General features: G+C 45.5%; 1 protein-coding gene across 4 annotated transcripts in view; it reads left to right on the top strand.

The window, feature by feature from the left end:
* Nucleotides 1-23,729, top strand: part of SPIDR (scaffold protein involved in DNA repair) — a 480,368-nt gene that overhangs the window by 406,898 nt on the left and 49,741 nt on the right. For all 4 annotated transcript variants that reach the window (XM_088469549.1, XM_088469550.1, XM_088469551.1 and 1 more), the window contains exons 13-14: nucleotides 3,054-3,197; nucleotides 5,077-5,136. In XM_088469549.1, the coding sequence (XP_088325675.1) occupies nucleotides 3,054-3,197; nucleotides 5,077-5,136 (204 nt within the window). The remainder of the gene's footprint in view (nucleotides 1-3,053; nucleotides 3,198-5,076; nucleotides 5,137-23,729) is intronic.

The following is a 23,729-nucleotide window of genomic DNA, read 5'->3' as shown; positions in this document are numbered from 1 at the left end:
GGGAGGGTTAGGGATAGGCACCCCCGGGGGGAACTTAGGTTTAGGCAGCGGGGAAGGGGGGGTTTAGGGTTAGGCACTTAGAGAGGGGATTAGGGTTCGGCACAGGGGGGTTAGGTTAGATTAGTTGATACTTACCTTACCACGATCGGGATTTCCAGCGCTGTCAGCCTTCCGCTGCCGGGCTCTGCTGTTTTGTAGGGCTGCCGCTGCCGGGATTCGAACTCCCGGCCGATTCCGGGGTAAACACCTTGTACAGATATGACCAGCTACATCCTTGCCTGTAGCGTAGTGAGACGGACTCCTGCGTTCAGAGACGCACATTCACATCTCCATAGGACTGAATGGAGACGCACTCCCGAGATCGGGGACGCCGCATAGCATATCGTGGCGCATAGTGCGCCAGTGCTTGCACGTTTGTGGCATGATCGGCCACAATGAACTTTGACGCATCTGTATAAGAGAGAAGCAGACAAAATATTGTGCCTGGACAGCCCCCGCCCATATGCATGGTCTCTCAGGCATCATCACTATCAGTGTGTGCTTGCACCAACTTTATGCTTGATGCAAAGGATACTGATAGGTATAATTGCGTGTGCGCACAACTCTGCATAGCCTGCAATTAAGTTTTCTGCACTCACTGAAGTGAGCCCATGTGCTAATTCCGTCACCACCCACTTACACATAACTCATAATTGGCCGTAGTTGTAGATGGTCACCTCTAGAGCATGCCTGGTGTGAGAACACGCAGGATACTTCTGTTCTACTCTGCATCAGCCCCATTATGTATTTAATGCTCACGTGACATTGTGCAATAACTCCAATTAGAGTTCTGGCACTCACAATCAATATGTAGGCACAATCAATATGTAGGCACAACGTAAGTTTCATAAACCCATTAGGAAAAACGGAGGTGTATTAGTTAAAAAAACAAAAGCGAAACATATATTAGTGTGGTGTGCTAAATATCCTGATGGATAAGCAGTGATGGTAAATAATTCCAAGTGTACATATAAGTTTACTTTGGGTCATTGTTTACTAAAATATGGATATATCATAAACACAAAAAAGATAAAGATAAAAACAATTATTACATGCTAGAATGTAACTTCCTTAAATTAAACATATGTATATACTCTAATGGGCAATTTTATTAATTGTATACATATTGATGTGATCCTGATGTAAGTAAAATCATATATGGTAGAAATAGCATGTAATATATGAAAGTGTAGAGTGGACAGCCAAAGTCTTCCTCTAATGGGAATGGATAGACAGTATTTAAATATGGCCTTAGGAGCTTACCGCATGTAGTATAAAATCCAGGTATCTGATAATAGTGTTCTCTTTACACCTCTGAGGGTGATGTGAGTAGTGGACAAATTATGATACAAACCAGTGGTTCCTGTGGGATAAGCAAGGAGCTGATCTGATGATACTGGTGAGAGACTACAGAGATCAGCGGGGCAAAGGGTTCCCAGCTGATTTGGTGGTAGTAGCTGGCGTGTTAGTGTAATAACACCATATACTCCTGCTGGCAGTTATAACAATCACGTAGCTGATGTAAGATAACGTCTATCCAAGTGTAGGATCACAATGACATTCTACTTCATATATATATATATATATATATATATATATATAATGGTGATATGTTTTGATCATACCTGTTTGTTTTATGTACATTCTTAAGGTGCAGCGTACCCCTTGTGTCACCATATAAATAAATATATATATATTATAATACATATAAAAAACCTACCCCACAGTAGTTCTCTATCTAATTTGATGCAACATTGTAGCGTCCCCAGTTCACATTATGCCACTTGTAGTTCCCCCAGTTCACATTATGCCTCATTATAGTGCCATCAATCACATTATGCCTCATTATAGTGCCATCCATCACATTATGCCTCATAGTGCCATCAATCACATTATGCCTCATTATAGTGCCATCAATCACATTATGCCTTATTATAGTGCCACCAATCACATTATGCCTCATTATAGTGCCACCAATCACATTATGCCTCCATTATAGTGCCAGTGCCACCAATCACATTATGCCTCATTTGTGCCACCAATCACATTATGCCTTATTATAGTGCCACTAATCACATTGTTACATAGTGGCCCCCAGTTTACATTATGCCATACAGTGCAATTAGATTCCATTGGCAGCCTCTTGTTTGCTGCACGTAATGACTGCTTTCTTCATCTCCTCCAAATGTGCTGCTTGTGATGCCTGCGAGGTAGTGTGCTGGTAGAAAGGGGCAGGCTACAAACTACTCTCCAAGATCTAGTATATTCTGTACACAATATTGTGATGCCATTATGCACTGGGTGCAGGGGAAGTGGGCCCCTAAACCGTGTGGAGATTGGTGTAAGCTGGCAGCTCATTGAGGTACAAAGCATGTACTTAACAGATTTGTGGGAAGTGCAAGTCTGCTGTTACTCATTATATCACACGTAGCCTTGATGTCTGGGCATGTCAGCCGTGATTAGATTTATATCATGTTGTTACTGTAGAAGGTTACAGCGTTTCTGATATGAGGATTTCGATTATGGATTTTGAGTTTTTTAGTTAAAGCAATAACTGGAGTCTCTGCCATAAAGTTGAAGTATCCAGTTGCATTATCACAATCTCCTCTTCTTTACGTTCAAGTGATTTTTCTGGCCCTCTTACCCTTATGTATGTCATGTATGTATGTCTTTTACAACCCAGTATAATGTTAATCTTGATTCAAATTGTAAAGCGCAACGGAATTTGCTGCGCTATATAAGAAACTGTTAATAAATAAATTATTTCAAAATGTAAATGTTACCCCCTACAGGGGTTTTTATGTCCGTGCTTCATGGACCATACCCTCATATCTTTATCTGTTCTTCAATTCTGGAAATTTAAGTTACATTATTCGCCATTAATGTGAGTAGGAATAACTGTAGGTACATAGTTACAGTATAAGAGAAGGATATCTTTTCACTTGTGGTGTTCATCTGTGTCTATTTGGCTTACTACATATTAGCTGCATTAATGTTTACTGTCATTTCTCCAGGTGCTGGACAACTTGCCTGCTCCCAGCTTCTGTTATATCCTGTCTGTCTGTCATGAAGAGGGAGATGATAAAATTAAAGCAGAAGAAGCAATGTCAGACCTTTACCTGCCTCCAGTAATTCACTGTCTTGAAGAAATCCTGCGGGTAAGGTATATGGACAGAGGAATGATGACAAAATAGATGTGTACTCCATATGTAAGAAGGGAGCAATCTTATACACTCCAATTTGTGTTTGTCATAATTATAGCATTGATACTTAATTTATCACTACATAATCAACTATATTTCTACTATAAATATTAGTGTTAGTATTATTGATACAGATACACAAGGGTTTACAGTGCTAAGAAAGAGACGATGCCTGGGCTCATGGTGCTAGACGTACAAGTTCTATATAGTTTGGATATAGTAATGCTGGCAGGAAAAGTGCATGTTCCGCAGCAGTTCAGGTGTACATGTATCTTGTCTTATGCTGGGTACACACTTGTCGATATATTGTTTGTTCAATCGACAAATGATATACAACGATGTTCACAGACACATCGGGTCAGCCCTGCGGTACAGCTGATGCCGATATATGTGTAAGATATATTGGTGCATCTGCATGTGTGTACGGGCGAATTGCTGACCACCCATACACTGGCTGCAGTGTCCGCTGACATCACAACTGGGTGGGCAAATTTAAATGCCAGCTTTGATGGCAGGTCAGACACAATGAGTGGCTGATTGATAGGATATACACGTTTACCAATCGGCCGCTTGGACAGTGGATCGCTTAGTGTGTGCCCAGCATAAGATATCCAAGGCCATGATCATGCCTTTGTTACAATTCACTTTGAATATATAATGTACAAATATGTGATCTGTGATTTGGAAACCTGTTATTCAGGAAGTTCGAGAAACAAATGTAAGATAATACTTTGTGATCACGCCTTACATCAGTGATGGGCTGCAGTTGGCCCTAGGGTTTAATAATTTATTACTGAGATTAAGGGGTAAATTTACTAAAGTGAGAGTTTTTAGAAGTGAGTTTAAAGCTGGCCACACACTAGACCAACTTAATCCAACCAGCCAACTTGTTGATTGGTTGGAATGAAAATCTGGTAACGGATGGGAGTAAATGATGATCAGCAATTTGCTTCCAAATGCCAGAAAACAGATGAAAATGGTCGTTCAGACAAGTTTGTTAAATGTTTGATCTAAACAATTTGTTCAAACAACAGTTTTAGTCTATTTTCCGGCATTTGGGAGCAAATTGCTGATTGTCATTTGCTTTCATACCTTACCAGATTTTCATTCCAACTAGTTGGCTGGTTGGATGTAAGTTGGTCTAGTGTGTGGCCAGCTTTAGAAGAGATGTTGCCCATAGCAACCAATCAGTTTCTAGCTATGATCTTCTAGAAGGTGCTAGTTCAATGTTAAGTAGAATCTGATTGGTTGCTATGGGCAACATCTTTTCTAAAACTCACTTCTAAAAACTCTCACTTTAGTAAATTTACCCCTAAAATATATGGCCTAGACAAAAACATAAAGTACACCAAATTATTCTCAGTGTGATTAACACTAAGCAATTATGTGGCGCTTTTACGAATAAACTATTATAATTTTGGGTCCATCAAAAAAAAAAATCCTTTAAATGGTGACCTAACACTTGTGATCTACAGTAGATACAATTAACAGTAATAGTGGTCAGTAATTAATTTATAAGGACCCGATGCCTTATTTGTCCTTTAGGAGACTGTTACAGACTCATTTTAATGAGGTATCTGTTTTTCTGTTTTTTTCTTAATGGTAACTAAGTTTTTATTATTAGTAATCATCATTTCTTTTTATAAAGTGACAGACAGATTTGACACATCATACAGGTGCACAAATACCACCTGCATGTAGAAGCAAAGGCCTGTACATGGCATTAAGTTGCTTGAAGTTAAATAAATAAAAGTATATTTGTGTATTGTGTGGTTATTTGTATCTACTGTATTTCCTCTGTGGATTCTTATATATGTATGATATTTCATTTTAGGTGATTGTTGTCAATCAGCGATGCAGCTTTTGGGCACCAGTGATATACATGAGGCCAGAGGTAAAGTTTCACATTTATTGTTGGCAGTTTAGATCTAATATTCAATTGCCCGCATCATTTTGGCTGCAAGATATTACGCGGACATCACAACCGTTTTTTAAATAACACGGCTATGCGCGCTCCCAATACTGTGGTATTCAGTTTAAAGAAAATGGTTGTGAAGTTTTTACTGTAAAAATCAAGCAGGGGGAGGGAGAATTGAAATATATATATATATATATATATATATATATATATATCACTCTTCTACGTGCTGGATATTAGTAGACTGTTAAGCTCCTGTGTAAGCAGGTGTCCTGCAGATTTCAGCAGCTCCTTCTCTTCGTCCATAGCCGACTTGAGCAGGACACCAGCGGCCACAGATTGGAAATGATCATGTGGTCTGCAACTCTCCACATCTACCCGCAGCTGACTGCTGAAGCCGGTGGCCGTGAGATGGAGGGTGTAATTATCGGGTACTCCACGGGAATAGTAATGCCCCACCGATGCAACAGGGGAGCCAGAGAAAGTTGCCAGGATCCATAGCCATAGGTGGCTGTTGCTGGGATAAAGAGGCCAGGGGGTCCCTGATAAGCAGCTCCGGGGTCTGCTGTCTTTTGAAGCGCTTCTTCCAGGGGATCTGGAGAAACTTTTTCCTTGTTTTCCCCATGGAGCTGCGAGAAAAACGGCGAGTTAATTCTAATTAAGCAGCTAAATTTCACCCCCCCATGGCAATTGGATAGGAAAAACCTGGTGACTGCGAGAAAAACCCTGCACTGCTGGTTTTTTTTTTTTTTTAAGATAGCTTTCAATTGGATATGCCCCTATGGGGTATCCAATTAGCAGCGCTAAAGTACCGCTGCTAATTGATCGCGGCGAGGCTATCCTATTAGCCCCAACTCTGGCACTTTTCGTGGATATTTTTTGTGACCTGATGTGTCTGGAAAAATAATCCACGATAGGTGCCATTTTTCAGCCCAAAAAAGTCGATAACACATAGGTCTGCAAGCTTATCGCGGACCCTATGTATTTTCCTGAGATATATCCTATTATTTAGTTCTGACTCTGCTCTGTGTGTGCTGCCATATAGTGTCCCCATTTACAGGCATTTTCAGCCATGCCTAATGCGTTTTGACGAAGTACACAATGGTAAATTTTTCCTGTTAGGTGGCTGGGTCATTCCAGGTGTTATTATTTTGTTCAAAATAATAGGATAGGGCGAAAACAAAAAATCTGCAAAAAAACGTTTGTTTCGCCAATCGCAGGGATCCATTAGCGCCTGAATAATGTTCGGAGCTAAGATACCTAAGTGTTGGACAACTGCTTAATACTTTAAGAATTGACCAGTGCACGATTATGCAGCTTTCCAAAGGAAAATGTCTTGCATCTATTATCGATACCGTGAATTAATTCACTCTAGTTACTACAGTGTTGCAGTTATGTCTAATTGAAAATTGAAACTATATATATATAACAAGTAAGAAATTTTTTTATTATGTTCTAACAGTTTTTGCTGAGGATGAGCACTCCACCTCATTATCCGTATGTATAGTAAAATTGCGGATAACAAGTCCCACTTGTCATCTGCTTTGAGGGGGATTAAAAAAAAATGTGGGGACACACATAGGTGCAGGAGCCTCTGGAAGTGCTGTTGGCACGTGCATACGATCTGATGGCTCTGAACTGCAAAAAAAAAATCCCTCTATCTCCCCAAAGTTAGAAAGATGGGGGCACCCTTGTTTGAAAGAGGGGAGTCCCCCCTTTCAAACTAAGTGCCCCATGGAAATTTATGCCTGGTGATCAGTGTGATAGCCAGGCATTAACCCTTGTACTGCAAAAAAATGTTCAGGGGTGGGTGAAGAACTCCCCCTAACCTGGCATCCATAAAATCAGTTGCACCCACATTTGAAAGATGTGCTCCTTTACTAGTTATTGTCTGGTGAGAACCGGACAGTGTCACCTTGTGCTACAAAAAAATAAGTTTTCTGTATGTAAATGTCGTCGTCATGACTATATCGAATACTCCGCTTATGACTGCTTTGTTTTATTTGTTTTTGTAGTATAAAGCATATATTTCAGTTATTTCTAACTTGAGCTATTTGTATTCTGGAGAATTCAGCTGACAAAAAAATATCAATCTGAATCCTCATAGCACCCATCCTTCCCAATACACTGCAATATAGCTGGGCAGGCAGACTTTGTACAGGTTTTATTTTTTTACTATCATAATTTTGTTGAAACAATGTGCTACACTCTGCAGAACCCTCTTTGTTGCTTTTATAACTGGCCCGATCTTGCTGTGTGTGGTCGTCCCGTAACTTCCATGCAATAAAAAATCTGAACATCATCAGTCACATTGGTAAACTGCCTCTGTGACTCTGCTCTGTGTGTGCTGCCATACAGTGTCCCTATGTACAGGCATTTTCAGCCATGTCTAAAGGGTTTTGTTGAAGGACAAAACAGTAAATTTTGCCTGTTAGGTGGGATCATTCCATGTGTGGCCAGTATAACAGACAGCAGAGAAAATTAATTGTCAAATTATTACAGCAGCTGCTTGGTGATGCCACACAGGCATGACTACCAAGCTTTTCTTTTTGCAGTTACCATAAGGAGCTCTGCTAAATAATGTAATGAGTAACAGAATTCCAGCGGCAATTTGGGGAAAGACATGCTGTTTCTTTTTAATGTGCGTCAATATCATTTAAATATAGGGGTTATATAATAGGGTCCAAATTTTCAGAAGTAGTGCGATTCCGGTGAGCTACATATTTAAAGTGGCACTAATGTGAAAGGTAAAACCACGCTGGTTAAATTAGTGGCTTTAAATCTACAGCTGAGATTGGCGGAATTGCGCTTTTCCTGAGAACTCGGACCTTATTACATAACCTCCATGGTGTTCCAAATCACAGAAAAAAGGAATCCTAAATATCTATATCCTACACCTGTCCCTATATATCAAGCCATGTTCAATTGGCAGTGGGTTTAAGTGGAAAAGGAGGTAATGGCATTCTTCCTCCTTGGTGCTATATTCACTGTGGCAATGCAAAGAGGAAGTAGGTGACGGGCAGCATCTAATGATCACCTATCACCTTCTGAAAGGTTTTCCCGGGATAGGGATCTGACTTCATGGAAATGTAACAGCATAGTTAACCCTACACATAAACACAATAAAAATTCTTTAAGACAGAAGTCCCTCTGAAGTTAAATGACACTTTTCTTGTCTACCTGAATATATTTAAAATGCTCATTAGTCATGATGTCAGAATATCAATTAGTCTTAAAAACTTGCAATCTAAATTTTCACCCTAGGGCAAGAGTGACCATTTTTTCCCCTATTTTTCTAACCTGCTGACACAGTACAACCCTCTGCTGCTACTATTCTACAGACAAGAAGGGAAGACACGGACCATCTCTTATCTATCTTGTGGCCAGTCTGTGTTCACACCAGCCATCCTGTCTCTAGCTGGAGCTGTTAAGTGAGAAGGATGAACCCTACTGATTAGTCCTAGTCTAACTACTCCTGGCATGTGGAGGTAACCTGTGGCACTGATGAAAGACTCTTATGGCCACTTGTTGCTAACTGATAGCAGAGCTGGGAGGGGAAAAAGTTGTAACTTATTGAAAGGCAGAATTTTAAATCGCTAATTCTTTCCTGCAGTGTTCACTGATTCTCATAGTTGTTACAAAATCAAATCATTAAAATGATGGTAAATGTAGAATTACTATGGAATCCTTTTTTTATTATTCATAATAGAACTAGAAATTTAAAGTTGCATTTTATTTAGTGTTTCTATTTTGCCAAGACCCAGGAAAGAAGGGGACAGCCCAGCAATGTTTGATCATCCCTGGCATTGTGCAGGGAATAGGATAGAAATGTTTAAAAGCTGCACACACAGACTGAACTGATTTCAGCTTTTCTCTCCCACTGCGTAACGCAACACATGGCTCACATATTTTCCCAGCAGTGCTAAATCTGCATTGCCCTCCAGAAACAATTTCTCACTGTATTAAAAATACATTATATCCCATAATTAACTGTTTTAAATCACGGGTGACCTCACAATCCTGAAAAGATTTGCTTACAAAAGAAATAAAAGGGAACAATTTATCACTCCACCACTGTTGTGGAACTACAAGTCCAAATATTCCCTTACTTGAATGTACAAGTTTATAGGGCATAGGTAAGCGTGCTGTTGCTCTCCTGGCATTGTAGAACTAAGACCTCTAGCATAACCTATCAGCGTTTTTGAATCTACAAGTTTGTAGGGCAGATCTAGGGAACCAGCAGCTACAGCTGTTGGGGAACCACTGGCAGATATACCACTGCCTTTTCTCTTCTGGTTTTACAGTCCCAGAGCTGGAAGGCCAACTGGGACTTTCCTATGCACGCTCCAGCCCAAAAGGTGCTAAGTAGGTATGGGTTCTCTGGAACTGTCTTCAACCCTCCCCCGGCAATAGATTGTTATGCTCTTGTGTGGAACTAAAAATACGGCCTAAAAGGACAAATACAGCCAGGATACTGGGCACAATGGTGTTTGTAGTTCCACAGCTGAAAAGTTACTGGCTACTTATGTGTTACTGCATATCTATCTTACGACCAGAGTTAACAGTGGAAGAGATTCATAGGTTTACTTGTATACATCCAGCCCCAAAACCCATTCACTTACACATTCATATTATTCAGGCAGATCTGAGGAATAATAGGTTGTCAGCACTACACAGGGATAGAAAGAGTAGACAGCCGATCACTGTAGGGGGGAAGATTCTAGAAGTGTGTTTTGATCTCCACTATAAGGTCCTTAGGGATCACAGCTTGAGACTGCCTGACTAAGATAACCTATGTGTCTTTGTGTTTATACAGTATTATTTTACAAAACACTTATTGCAGCAGGTAAAAGGCACTTGAGAGAAAACAGTTATTCTGATAGTTCGGTCCTGCAGGAAATCTGGAGGAGAAAATTTGGGCTCCAGCAGATCTTACTCCTCCTGACAGTGTGTTAATTCTAGATGAAAGCTTCCTAAGTTTCCACCTCTTGGAGATACTGTTACAATAATGGCATACGCTGCTGTGATGATGGCTTCTCTTGTCTGTGCACAGTCGGCTGACTTGGTGTCCTTTTGTTAATTGTGCTGTCTTAATGTAAGGGACACATTGAACTGTTTTTGCTTGGATGAACTTCAGTGAACAAGTAATAAAATATCTGCTATTTCTCAAGTTCTAGAGAAACTGGTATTTTCAGTCCTTGGACAGGAATAATAGCTATGCACGTAAATTGACTTCATTATGTGCAGATGAAAGATCTATTGTTCTGTTGGTTATTCTTTTTTCGTTGGGTATCAAGAGCCAAAAGAGAAAATGGGTCACAATGCATTCTCCAACATACTGATTTGCTAATCCATATAATCGTATCTTCATTAATACCAGATAATATCTGATCTTGACTGAGCTGACTATAATGTTTCATGGTCACACGTTAGCTTCTCTGGATTAAGCTGGGTACACATTAGGTTGGTACACACACTTACCAATTGTCTAGCCGATATGCCAGGGTTGACAGCTCACATTGGCGAGCATTAAAATCGCCCGCACAGTTGACCGGTCAATCAACGCCGGGTCCCCGCAGCATATGTACGGGTGATCGGCAGGTCGCCCGTACACGCCAGCAGATGACCTTTCTGTGCTGCACAGCAGATTGGATATTTCTGTGAACAACATCGTTCACAGACATATCCGCTGTACACACCCAGAGATGCACTATATATATATCTATCTATCTTTCTCCCGTTCAACGGGGGATATATCTATGAGTATGTACCCAGCTTTATATGGTGTACGACTAACAAGTCAGTCAGTCCCTCTCCCGCAGCCTCCGTTCGGCTGCCGAATCTGCAGAGTGTCAGGTTACCCCACAGGAATCTTCCAAAAAATGTGAAAAGGCGACTCCTATGTGCTGGGGATGTAACTCGTATGTACAACAGTTATTGCTACTGCTGTCACAGCAAGTTAACTTTAGAGCACAGCAGGGATAATCATGTAAAAAATTATTACAACCATTGCGGTGTACATTGAAAAAAATTGAGGCACTCCCGCTATTCTTTGTACATAGGCCCCTATACCTTTTTTCCGTCTTCTTTAGTTTCTGTCATATTATTATGTACGGAGAAACAGATTTGTTTATTTGTGTTGCCATATGATACAGCACAAACCTGTCTTGTGGAAACATTTGTAGAGCGGTGTCATCGAATGACAACATAAATTACCTCCCGATGATGTAAATACGTGACTGGAAACACAGATATATTATCATTGTTATTATTATTGTCCTTTATTTATATGGCGCTATAAGGGTTCTGCAGCATCTAACAAAGTACATAAACTTTGTTAACAAAAAAAAAAGCTGGAAAACAGTGACTTACAGTACAAAAGTTGATATTGTGGAGACCAAAAGAGCTGTTGAGTTCACCTAAAGAAGATGTATAGAGGGAGAATAGGAGAGGTCCAACAACAGAACCTATATGCAGAAATATAAAGCAAAAGTTTTAATAAAAGTTGCAAGAGGGTTTATGGCCACCAAAACTGAAGTCCCCTGAACGCGCACACAGTGGCAGATTCAGTGGGGGTTGTCGGGGTAGAGACATGAAATGTGCCACCCCCTCTGGTATCCGCCACTGGGTGTACAAGCCCTTTAATGAATTTATTGGGAACAAATCCCATCCCATATTTTAATCTGTTAATGTAAGTTTTGCAGTTATCATTGACAGATATAACTATTTGCTAAATATGTACGGAAAATAAATGAATTTACTTAAAGATTTAAGCCCAACAAAGTGGACCTTGTTTAGTTTTCAGACAACTTCTCTTCATTGTATGTCAAAGAGGAGAAATGGGAATAGACCACAGGTTCTCAAAATCGGTCCTCAGGACCCAAAACAGTTCATGTTTTCCAGGTCTCCTCACAGAATCACAAGTGAAATAATTAGCTCCACCTGTGGATCTTTAAAAATGTGTTAGTGAGTAATGAAATCACCTGTGCACCTACTAGGTGACCTGGAAAACGTGACCTGTGTGGGCTCCTGAGGACCGAGTTTGAGAACCACTGGAATAGACTATTTCAGGGTTTCTCAAACTCAGTCCTCAAGGCACCCTAACAGTCCAGGTTTTAAGGCTATTCATGTTTGTGCATAGATGGTATAATCAAACTGACTGATATACTAATAAGTCACATCTGCTTAGTCATGGATATCCTTAAAACCTGGACTGTTAGGGTGCCTTGAGGACTGAAGGGCACCATATATCTAACGACAGCTTGCTCAATCTCCTGATCAGATCGAAAACGCCAATCTATTGGTCAGAAATACCGACTGGCGGCCATTGACCGCCTATCCGTCGTAGGATCGATGAAACTTTATATGTTAAAACTCACCGATTTGCTTATCACGATCATATTTTGATTGTGATTGGCAAATTAATGAAATCCAACATGTTAGATTTCACCAATCCTCTGACCCCGACATGCCGAATTGCAACAGTCGCTGGTGTATGAGGGCCTTGTTTGGGAACCACTAAACTATTTGATATATGTTTATTTATGTCATCATTCATTTTTAAGTAAAATACTGGAAGCTCACATTACTGAACAGTTATTCAAGTAATTAAATCCTCTCTAATCTTCTGTTTGGTCCCATATTAGGTAAACATTTATAGGGATTTGTTCACTATTTTCCTATTCTAAGATCCACAGAATTATTTTTTGTAAATTATACATAAACAGGCGTGTTTTGTATTGGATTAAATTTCCCCTTTAAATACAGCAGCCGAAACAGCTGAAGAGCTGCATGTAATGGGCCCATCCATCTGTGATGGATTGCTGCGATGTTGCAACCCGGCATCGCGGGATCGCAGAAATCCAACATGTTGGATTTTTCCGATTTGACGATCGCGATCAAAAAATGATCACGACCGTCAAATCGGGGACATTTAACATGTAATATTTCAGCGATCCTGCGACGGATCGCTGAACATCGATGTTGGCCAGCTTTTCCACCCAGCAGATCGGCATTTCCGAACGCGTTGCAGGATCGCGGAAATACCTGTCAGGTGCAGGGAATGGGGCTCTGGGAAAATCAGGATACCTGGGATCCCTTTGTTGGGTGCAATAACTTTGGAGGCACCTGGGGCCACTTTTGGCATTTATACATACTGCATTTCAAAGAAACAAACATTAAGAAGTAAGCAAAATGCTAACTTCGCACCTAGTTCTTTTGGTCATCTAAAACATGAAGGTATTTCCTGCACACACATCCTGTGGACAGCTAGTATACATGTGCATGACCCAACAGGTTCCAATTCTGCTGATTCTCAACTGCTTCTCTTAGCTGAAACCCGTCCTCTTAGCTGCCCGCACCTGCCTTATTACTGAGAAAAAAAGTTTTTCACGATCTAATATGTAAAAGAAAACTATGGGACCTTCATATGAGTATAGTTATTAAATTAGTACCACTTTGTATTTGTTATTAATACTCAGGTGAAGGATATTATGTCCGGTTTCAAGGTAGAAAAAGGGGAGTGGGGGGGGGGGGGGTTAAGGAGACAGGTGATGGCACTCGTTTGACTGACAATGTGTTTTTGTGTGAGCTGTGAGTGGGAGACTTCCCTGGCAGGCAGGTTGTGAAGAATGCAAATGTGAGTGGGAGATACTTTGGTTCAGTGATTATCTAGGTTCAACTTGTCATTAACATGTTATTGTAAACTAGTTTTATGAGTTTCCTTTTTTATTTTCATTTTTTTTTAAAAAAAACCTTCTGGTTTCTTAACAAATCACAAAGCATTGATCTTCAGATAGTGATTGAGTGAGGTACAACATCCGGAAAAGGAACGTCAGCTCTGTGACTATGAAAACACTTACTGATGACATCTTTCATATGAATAAATCATCTTCAGTGTAGTTCTAGAACATGCAGATATTCTCATTTATTTCTGCCCAGGAGGCATTGTGCTCACATGGATTCTGTCCACATAGCCTGTGTAAGCAGGTTTGGTCAATCCAAGCGGAGCCCCACCCGAACCCTAAATTGAAAAATGATTCCCCCCCCCCCCCCCCCCAAATCAGAACTGCAGGGCCGCAGTGTTTGAGGTCACCACCATTCCTCAGCTACAATACAATAGTGATCAGACAAGGCAGGAGAATATGAAGTGGCTGACACCCTTCCATTAATTGCAGTGGACGCTGTGGCAGTCAGCTGCCATGACAAAAGTAATGTCGTAGAGCTGAATTTCTCCTGCCTTCACTCAAAGCGCCAGTGGGCTGTTCCAGCACAGTGACCCCCGACATTCCGCTTGTATTTGGGAGTTCCCTTACTCATTTTCCTCTGCCACACTTTTTATGATTAGTACTCGTTATGGAAGTGTGTTCATCATGGGCAGCACAGGTGGTGTAATGGTAGCATTACTGCCTCACAGCACTGAGGTCGTTGGTTCGATACCCACTACAGCCCTAACTGTGTGGAGTTTGTATATTCTCCCTGTGCTTGCGTGGGTTTCCTCCGGGTTCTCCGGTTTCCTCCCACACTCCAAAAATATACTGGTAGGTTAATTGGCTCCTAACAAAATTACCCCTATTGTGTGTATGTGCGTGTGCATGTGGTAGGGAATATAGATTGTAAGCTCCACTGGGGCAGGGACTGATGTGAATGGCCGAATATTCTCTGTAAAAGCGCTGCGGAATATGTGTGCGCTATATAAATAACTGGTAATAATAATAATAATAAATCATGCAATGTAATTAATGCAAGGTTGGCTGTTATATTCTGTTATACAAATGTGTGCACATACATCTAGCCTCCTTGCTTGTTAATTATTATTATTATTATCCTTTATTTATATGGCGCCACAAGTGTTCCGCAGCGCCTTACAAAGTAAATAAACAAATAATTTGAGAACTGACTTGCAGTACAAAATAGGACAAGGACATAATATACATTGATACATAAGTGACCATAACACCTAGATATGCAACAGAGCATAAGCAACCAAGTATTAGGTGCCCTGGTGGGGGGGTAAGAAGTAGGTGAACGTAAAGTAAGGAGAAGCACAAGAGGGTAGAGGCCCTGCTCGCAACAGCTTACATTCTAAAGGCAAGGGGCAGACAAACAGGTGTGACGCAGATGAGGTAAACGGAGGAAGGAGCATGTTGCAGCAAGTTAGGATGGGAGCTGGAAGGCTTTGATGAAGTAGTAGGTCTTGAGAGCCCGTTTGAAGGATTGTAAAGAGGAGGAGAGTCTGATAGGGAGAGGGTGAGAGTGCCAAAGGTCAGGAGCAGCACGGGCAAAATCTTGGAGGCGGGAGTGGGAGGAAGTAATCAGTTGGCATGAGAGGCGGCATGCATTAGTTGAGCGAAGGGGGCGGCCAGGAGAGTGGAGGGAGATGAAGTCAGAGATGTAAATGGAGAGGAATGGGTGAGGGCTTTGTAAGCAAGTGTGAGAACCTTGAATTGGGTTCTAAAGGGGAAGGGGAGCCAGTGGAGGGCTTGTAGGAGAGGGGAGGCAGATGTAGAGCGTTTGGAGAGGAAGATGAGTCGAGCAGCAGCATTGAGGACAAACTGGAGAGAAGAGAGATGAGAGTTGGGGAGGCCAAATAGGAGAAGGGTTACAGTAGTCCAATCTGTATATGACCAGTGAGTGTATGAGGGTTTTGGTGGCATCCTGGGTGAGAAAGGGTCTAATCTTGGAAATATTTTTGAGATGGAAACGACAGGACTGTGAGAGGCTCTGGATATGTGGTTTGTAGGAGAGGGAGGAGTCCAGGATAACTCCAAGACAGCGCACTTTGGGGCTAGAAGAGATAGTTGTGTCATCAATTGTTAAAGAAATAGTGGGAAGTGAGGTTATGTTGGAGGGTGGGAAAGTGATCAGCTCAGTCTTAGACATACTAAGTTTAAGAAATCGCTTGGAAATCCAGGAAGAAATAGCAGAGAGACAGTTGGAGATACGAGTGAGGGGAGAGGGGAGAGGTCAGGGGAGGAAAGGTAGATCTGAGTACCATCAGCATAGAGATGATAATTGAGGTCAAAACAGCTGATGAGTTCACCTAGAGAGGACGTATAGAGGGAGAATAGTAGAGGTCCAAGAACGGAACCTTGGAGAACACCTACTGTAAGAGGCTGTGGTGGGGAAGAGGAGTCATGAGAAGAGACAGAGAATGACCGGTCTGAGAGGTAGGACGACAGCCAGGAGAGAGCAGTGTCACGTAAACCAAGGGAGTGAAGGATTTGCAGCAGGAGAGGGTGGTCAACAGTGTCGAAGGCAGCAGAGAGGTCAAGGAGAATAAGCAGAGAGTAGTGGCCATTGGATTTGGCAGCAAGGAGGTAATTGCTGACTTTTGTGAGGGCAGTTTCAGTGGACTGGAGAGAACGGAAGCCAGACTGAAAAGCATCAAGGAGGGAGTGGGAGGAAAGAAAGGTGGTAAGGCATTTGTAAACAACACGCTCAAGGAGCTTGGAGGCAAAAGGGAGGAGAGAGATGGGACGGTAGTTGGAGAGAGTGTTGGGATCAAAGGTAGGTTTTTTAAGAATGGGGGAGACTATCGCATGTTTGAATGCAGAAGGGACAGTGCCAGATGAGAGGGAGAGATTGAGGAGTTGGGCAAGATGGGAACAGGCACAAGGAGAGAGGTAGCGGAGGCGACGTGAAGGGATAGGGTCAAGGGGGGATGTAGAAAGGGGGGAGGACCGGATGAGAGCCATGACTTCCTCTCCAGATACAGGGGAGAAGGATGTCAGAGTTGGTGAAATGGATGGTGAGATTGGTGATCAGGGAAAGAAGGAGGTGTAGAGCAGGGGGACTGGTGGGATGTGATGTCCTGACATATGAAATCGATTTTGGATGTAAAGTAGGTAGCAAAGTCAATGCCAGTGAGTGAGGAGGGGAGGGGGTGGACAGAGGAGGGAGATGGAGGTGGTGAAGAGACGCTGGGGATTTGAGGACTGGGAGGAAATGAGGTTCTTGAAATAGGACTGTTTAGAGAGGGAAAGGGCAACACTGTAGGATGAGAGCATAAATTTGAAGTGGAGAAAATCTGCCTTAGAACGTGATCTTCTGATCTTCTCTACTGTCGCTCGGCGGTTCTTGAACACTTTTGCAGATATCTGGTGCATTTGGAATGCCAGGGTTGTAGTGTGGATCTGCGAGGGTGAGTAGTGATTGCCGGCGCAACAGAGTCCAGAGCCAGAAGTAAGGGAGGCATTGTGTAGGGAAGCAGCTTGTTCAGGGCAGGAGAGAGAGAGGATAGGGGAGAGAAGCGAGTCAAGCAGGGAAGATAAAGAAATGGCATTGATAGCCTCAATGTTACGCCTAGTGATCTGGCCTTTGGAGGTAGAGGAGAGGAGGGAGAGAGAGAGGTTAAAAGAGAGGGGGAATGGGGAGTTGGAATAATTAGAAATATTACAGTGGTGAGTGAAAACTAGATCAAGTGAGTGCCCACTCACATGTGAGGGTTAGGAGGTCCATTGGGAGAGACCAAATGAAGATGTGAGGGTAAGGAGTTTGGAAGCAGAGGATTCTGTGGGGATATCAATTGGAATATTGAAGTCACCAAGGATAATGGAGGGGCGGTCAGAGGAGAGAAAGTGAGGGAGCCAGGAAGCAAAGTTGTCAAGGAACTTAGAGGGAGGTCCAGGGGGGACGGTAAATGACAGCTACTCGCAGGTGTACTGGTTGGAAGAGGCGTATAGCATGAACCTCAGATGTAGAGAATGTAAGGGATGGTTCAGAGGGTAGGAGTTGGTAGGAGTAACCTGGGGTTAGAAAGACCCCCACACCACCACCATGGCGACCCCCGGGCCGAGGAGTGTGAGAGAAAGTGAGGCCCCCAGAAGAGAGAGATGCAGGGGAAGTGGTGTCAGAGGGTGAAATCCCGGTTTCAGTAATGGCTAGGAGATGCAAGTTTTTGGAAATGAAAAGGTCATGGGTGGGAACTAGTTTATTTAAGACTAATCTGGCATTCCAGAGGGCACAAGAGAGAGGGACAGTGTTTATGGGAGAGATGTGAATGAGATTATCAGGGTTGCTGTGACGAGAAGGTGAGATTAATTTGGGTGACCGAGATGAATGTAGTGGAGAGATTGTGCGGGCACCAGTGTTGGGAAGGGAACCTGAAGGTGGTGGGCAGGGAGGTAGTTTAATTAGGTGGGGTGGCATGGTTTGGAGAGGAGGCTTGGAGGAAGGATTAGTGGTGAGGTAGTAGGACCCAGGTGGGGCAGAAGAGAACAAATGTGGAGTAATGGGAGAGGAGAGGGAGGAAGGCAGACAGAGGAGGGGAGATAAAGGAAGGAGGAGGTGGAGGAGATTATCAAGATTGAAGAAGGGGGCAAAGCAGTGGGTATACACTGAGTGGAGGAGGAATTGGATGAAAACATGGTCATGGTGTGGCTATTCCTTCTAGTCCCACCGTGGCGTGGCTCGATAGCGCTGAGAGTCTCTTTGTGCAACTTTTTGCCTTCAGATGCGTCTTATTCGCACAATTGTGTGAGTAGAACGCACAAGCTGATTAAAATGCTATGCAGCATGCCTATGTTATGTGCAATGGCAGGTGTATCTGCATGCAACACGCTATGTTAGTGTCACAGCCGCTGAGTCACCCACACTCGCACAAAAAATATAGGCATGCCGCATATCATTTCTACTTCAGGGTCCATAGGGTATCCACAGGATACCTTGGGGTATAGGTGTGACGTCAGTCGCTGGGCACCATAGAGTTAAGCTTTTCAGCCTCCCAGGATGCACTAGGGTCCCCCTCCTATACCCCGCCCCCGAGCCAAGGCACCTCAGTTTAGTTTGGTGCCCGGCCGGAGTCGGGTGCACCTGTCGGAGTGGGGGCTAGAAGAGCCCCTGAAGCTTTCTTCAGTGCAGCTGTGGCTGCACATCTGGATGTACAGCATGGACAGTCAGTCCTGACGTCCATGCTGTCTTCCCTACACCCCCGCCGGTACCAGAACGCCGGTACCGATCCGGGGATGCTGGTGAGCATCTGGGGTCACAGCTAGCGGTGACCCCAGATGTTCTGGACCATGGCCGGATCCAAGGGGGACAAAGGTAAGCAGCGGGGTCCCGCGGTGGGTCCCCGCTGGTCACATGGTCCTAAGTCCCCAGGCAGGGGGCTCCCTGGGGACTGGCTGCAGCGTGGAGCCAGGCGACCAACCTGCGCTTTCCACTACCCCCTGGGACAGCGGACCGCAGCAGAGCGGTAGTGCTGCGGCGTCCCAGGGGTTAAATGCATGCCAGGGGAGCGCGCCTTCCCTGTCTCACAGCCGGCGCCTCCCCCGCTGCACACAGCCCTCTCAGCATGCTGCCGACTGGTCCTGTGGCAGCGCTCCTCCCCCAGGCCAGCCTCCTCTCTGCTCCTTGGCGGCCATCTTCTCCAGAACGCATGGTGAACGCTGTTGGAAGCGCTGGACGGAAGCATCGTGGTCTGGGTCCCCCCGCATACCTCTCCTCCGCTGTGGTCAGGTCTGTGTATGCAGCGCTGTGTCCTACCAGGCCCTGTGTCTGCATAGTTGAGTGATCAGCACTGTTAGTGCAGGAATTGATTTTCTTTGCATTGTATGTGACTGTGCTAGCGCTGCTGCCTGTAACTTTTCTCTAAACTGTCAGCTTTATTACTGTCCCTGTTCTTTCCCTTGCGGTGCGGTGCTGCAGGGTGGTCTCTCGCCTATTTAAGTTATAATTGGTGAGAGAGGTCACATACGTGGTGCCATCATGTCCGAAACTGATTTTCCCCTCCGCTAACGGTACTTTACACGTAGTACACTGTAGCCGGAGGGGGAGGGTAGCGCGGAGGGCCTTTGCCGGCAGTGTTTGTCCATGGCGCGGCCTCTTACGGTTACAGCACCGGTACAGGAGCCGCCCTGGGCTTGTTTCGCTCAGGCGCTTACAGCCTTAGTGGGCCAGTTAGCTCCGCAGCCCGCGTTTACACCGATGGGTTTATCCCAGCAGTCAGTGGTGTCGTCACCCATGCAGGGTTTCCCACGACAATTGGTGGTACCCCACAGTCTCCCTATTTCCCCGCTCCCGGTTTCTCAGGAGCCAGCGTGGGTTAACTCCCTGACGAGTTCTGTACAGCACTTGTCGGATGTGTTGCAAGGGGAGTCTGTGATGCGGCCACATAAACGGCCGGTGGCGTCTCTGTCGGCTCCTTATGAGGATGACGAGGGGACGTCTGATGATGGGGAGATTCTGGATCCTTACGATCAGGAACCTCTCCATACTAAGGACGCTGATGCTAAGTCCAAAGTATATATTCCTGGACTTATTCGGGCGGTCCGCACAGCCTTGGTGATTGAGGACGAAGTTCCCCCAGCGGCTAAATCTAAGTATGCCTTTTTCAAAGATGTGAAGGGCGATGCCACAGTCTTTCCTCTTTCGGGTCAGTTGGTGGACCATTTAGAGGAGGCATGGAAACAGCCTGGCAAAAGATACCAGCCGCAGAGACGCCTGGCGGTGGCTTATCCGTTCGCGGATAATTATTTTGCAAAGTGGGAATCCCCTCCACAGGTGGATTCTCACGTGACCCGTCTTGTCCGTAGTGCCACATTGCCGATGCCATCTATGTCCTCCCTTAAGGATGCTACGGACCGCAAGGTGGAAATCTGCCTGAAGTCCGCTTATTCCCTTGCGGGGGGGGGGCAGCACGGCCGGCTATGGCCATTTGCTGGGTTGCCAGAGCAATGGAGCGCTGGGCGGATTCATTAGAGGCTTCTCTTGATTCCGACTGTCCGGCCGAACAGGCGGAGTTGATTGGTAATCTCCGTGATTCGGCCACTTATATCAACGAGGCGGCCCTAGACATTAGTACTCTGGTGTCTAGAATTTCTTCAGCAGCGGTGGCTGCTCGTCGCACCTTGTGGCTGCGATCCTGGAAGGCGGACGCAGATTCCAAAAAGGGTCTGGAGGCGTTGCCGTTTACCGGAGAAGTTCTCTTCGGTCCGGATCTGGATAAGATTGTGGCCACGCTGGCGGCAGCCAAATCGGCTTGTCTCCCGTCGGCCGCTGCTCCTTCTGGTTCTGGACCATCGTCCTTTCGGTCATCTAGGGCCCAGGGCAGGCCCAAACCACAGTCGTTTCCTCGACAGGCTGGCCCTAAGAAATCGGCCAAGCCCCGGAAGCAGGCCTGGAGTACCAGACGTCCGGCCCCCAAGCCAGATGACAAGCCTGCGGCCTGACGGCCCGGGCCTCCCTTTGGGGGATCCCAGAGTGGGAGGCCGCCTGCTGCAGTTCGCCCAGTGTTGGTCGGCCACTACGACAGACACTTGGGTTCTGGAGGTGGTTTCCCACGGATACACCCTCTCCTTCCGGCACAGACCCCCGGCTCGATTCTTCACCACGGGTCTACCATCAGTCCGGAACAATGCTACGGAGCTGCGGAAGGTATTGCACACTATGCTCCAGGCTGGAGTTATAGTGCCTGTTCCATTCTCCCAGAGGGGCCAGGGTTTCTATTAAAATCTATTTTTGGTACAGAAACCCAATGGGTCGTATCGTCCGATTCTCAACCTCAAAGCACTCAACAAGTCTTTGCGGGTTCCGAAGTTTCGGATGGAGACCCTACGGTCCATCATTCTGGCGCTGGAACCTGGGGACTACATGGTGTCATTGGACATACAGGACGCTTACCTGCATGTCCCTATTCTTTTGCGCCATCAACAGTTCCTCAGGTTTGCAATCCGCAGCGACCACTTCCAGTTTCGGGCGTTACCTTTTGGCCTGGCGACAGCACCACGTGTTTTCACCAAGGTGATGGCGGTCATGGCGGCTTCTCTGCGGCTGCAGGGAGTCCGCATGTTGCCGTACTTGGACGACCTGTTATTGGTGGCAGGATCTCCAGAGCTCCTGTTACGCCACTTGGACCTGACCATTGCACTGCTGCAACGGCACGGCTGGCTAATCAACTGGCAGAAGTCCACTCTAATCCCGTCTCGGAGGATTCTGCATCTTGGAGCCTTATTGGACTCGGGACAGCAAAGGATCTTCGTGACGGAGGACAAGATCTCTGCTTTACAGTCAAGGGTGCGCAGTTGTCTGCACAGCCGCCGGGTGTCCCTACACTCGGCGATGAGGTTACTGGGATCCATGGTGTCAGTGTTCGACATGGTGGAATACGCCCAGTTTCACTCCAGACCTCTGCAGCACCTGATCCTGTCCAAGTGGAACGGGCTGCCTCAGTCTCTGAAGTCCCAGACAATTGTGATCAACCCGGAGGTTCGCCTGTCCCTTGCGTGGTGGTTACAGACAACCCACCTCAACAAGGGACGTCCGTTCTGGGTTCCAAATTGGGTCCTGTTGACAACGGACGCCAGTCTTCGGGGCTGGGGAGCAGTTTCGGGTCCACACTTGTTCCAGGGCAGGTGGACGCCGACAGAAGCGGAGCTTCCAATAAATATCTTGGAACTCCGTGCGGTCTTCAATGCTCTCCAGCAGGCACATCGGTTTCTCCAGGGTCACCCGGAGCAGGTCCAGTCGGACAACGCTACCATCATGGCCTACATAAACAGGCAAGGAGGAACTCGCAGTCGGGCGGCTCTCGTAGAGGTCTCTCGGATCCTGGTTTGGGCGGAGCGCAATCTTCCGGCCATATCAGCGGTCTTCATCCCGGGAGTGCTAAATTGGGAGGCGGACTTTCTAAGTCGCCAGGACGTTCATCCGGGGGAATGGTCCCTGCACCCAGACGTTTTTTAACTGCTGGTGGTCAGGTGGGGTCTTCCAGAGATCGACCTCATGGCGTCCCGGCACAACAACAAGTTGCCGGTGTACGGGTCTCGCACAAGAGATGAAGGGGCGTCTCTGGTGGATGCTCTGTCCGTCCGGTGGACGTTCCGGTTCGCATACCTGTTCCCTCCGGTCTCCCTTCTTCCACGGGTAATCCGGAAATTCAAACAGGAAGGAGGGACGCTCCTGTTGATAGCTCCCGCGTGGCCCAGACGGCACTGGTTCTCAGACCTTCAGGGTCTGTCCGTGGACATTCCTCTGCGGTTGCCGCTACGACCGGACCTACTGTCTCAGGGTCCTTGTCTTCACCCGGACCTGACTCGGCTGTCTTTGACGACGTGGCTGTTGAGACGGCCATGCTGAGGTCCCGGGGGTTTTCCAGCTCTGTGGTGCGTACCATGTTGCGAGCTCGGAAACCGTCTTCCGCAAGGATATACCATCGTGTGTGGCATACGTTCTTCCAGTGGTGTCGACCGAGAGGTTATGCACCGCGGGAGTTTCGTCTGTCTCGGATTCTCGCCTTCCTGCAAGCGGGACTAGATCATGGGCTTCGCCTTGCTTCTTTGAAGGTACAGGTTTCGGCCCTATCTGTCTGGTTTCACCATAGGATTGCTACAATCCCGGATGTGCGCACCTTTATGCAAGGTGTTCTCCGCATTCAGCTGCCCTTTGTTCCACCTGTGGCGCCTTGGGATTTGGCTGTGGTCCTGAGGGCTCTCCAAGGACCGCCGTTTGTACCACTGGGCTCAGTGGATCTTAAATGGCTAACAGCTAAGACTGTTTTCCTTCTGGCTATTGCTTCGGCCAGACGTGTTTCTGAGTTAGGGGCTCTTTCTTGTAGACCCCCTTTCTTGGTT

This window comes from Taudactylus pleione, unplaced genomic scaffold (genome assembly GCF_031769625.1).
Source record: "Taudactylus pleione unplaced genomic scaffold, aTauple2 ptg000093l, whole genome shotgun sequence".
NCBI classification, from domain to species: Eukaryota; Metazoa; Chordata; class Amphibia; order Anura; family Myobatrachidae; genus Taudactylus; species Taudactylus pleione.
Note: the sequence above shows the minus strand (reverse complement) of the source record. Positions and strands in the feature narration are given on the sequence as shown.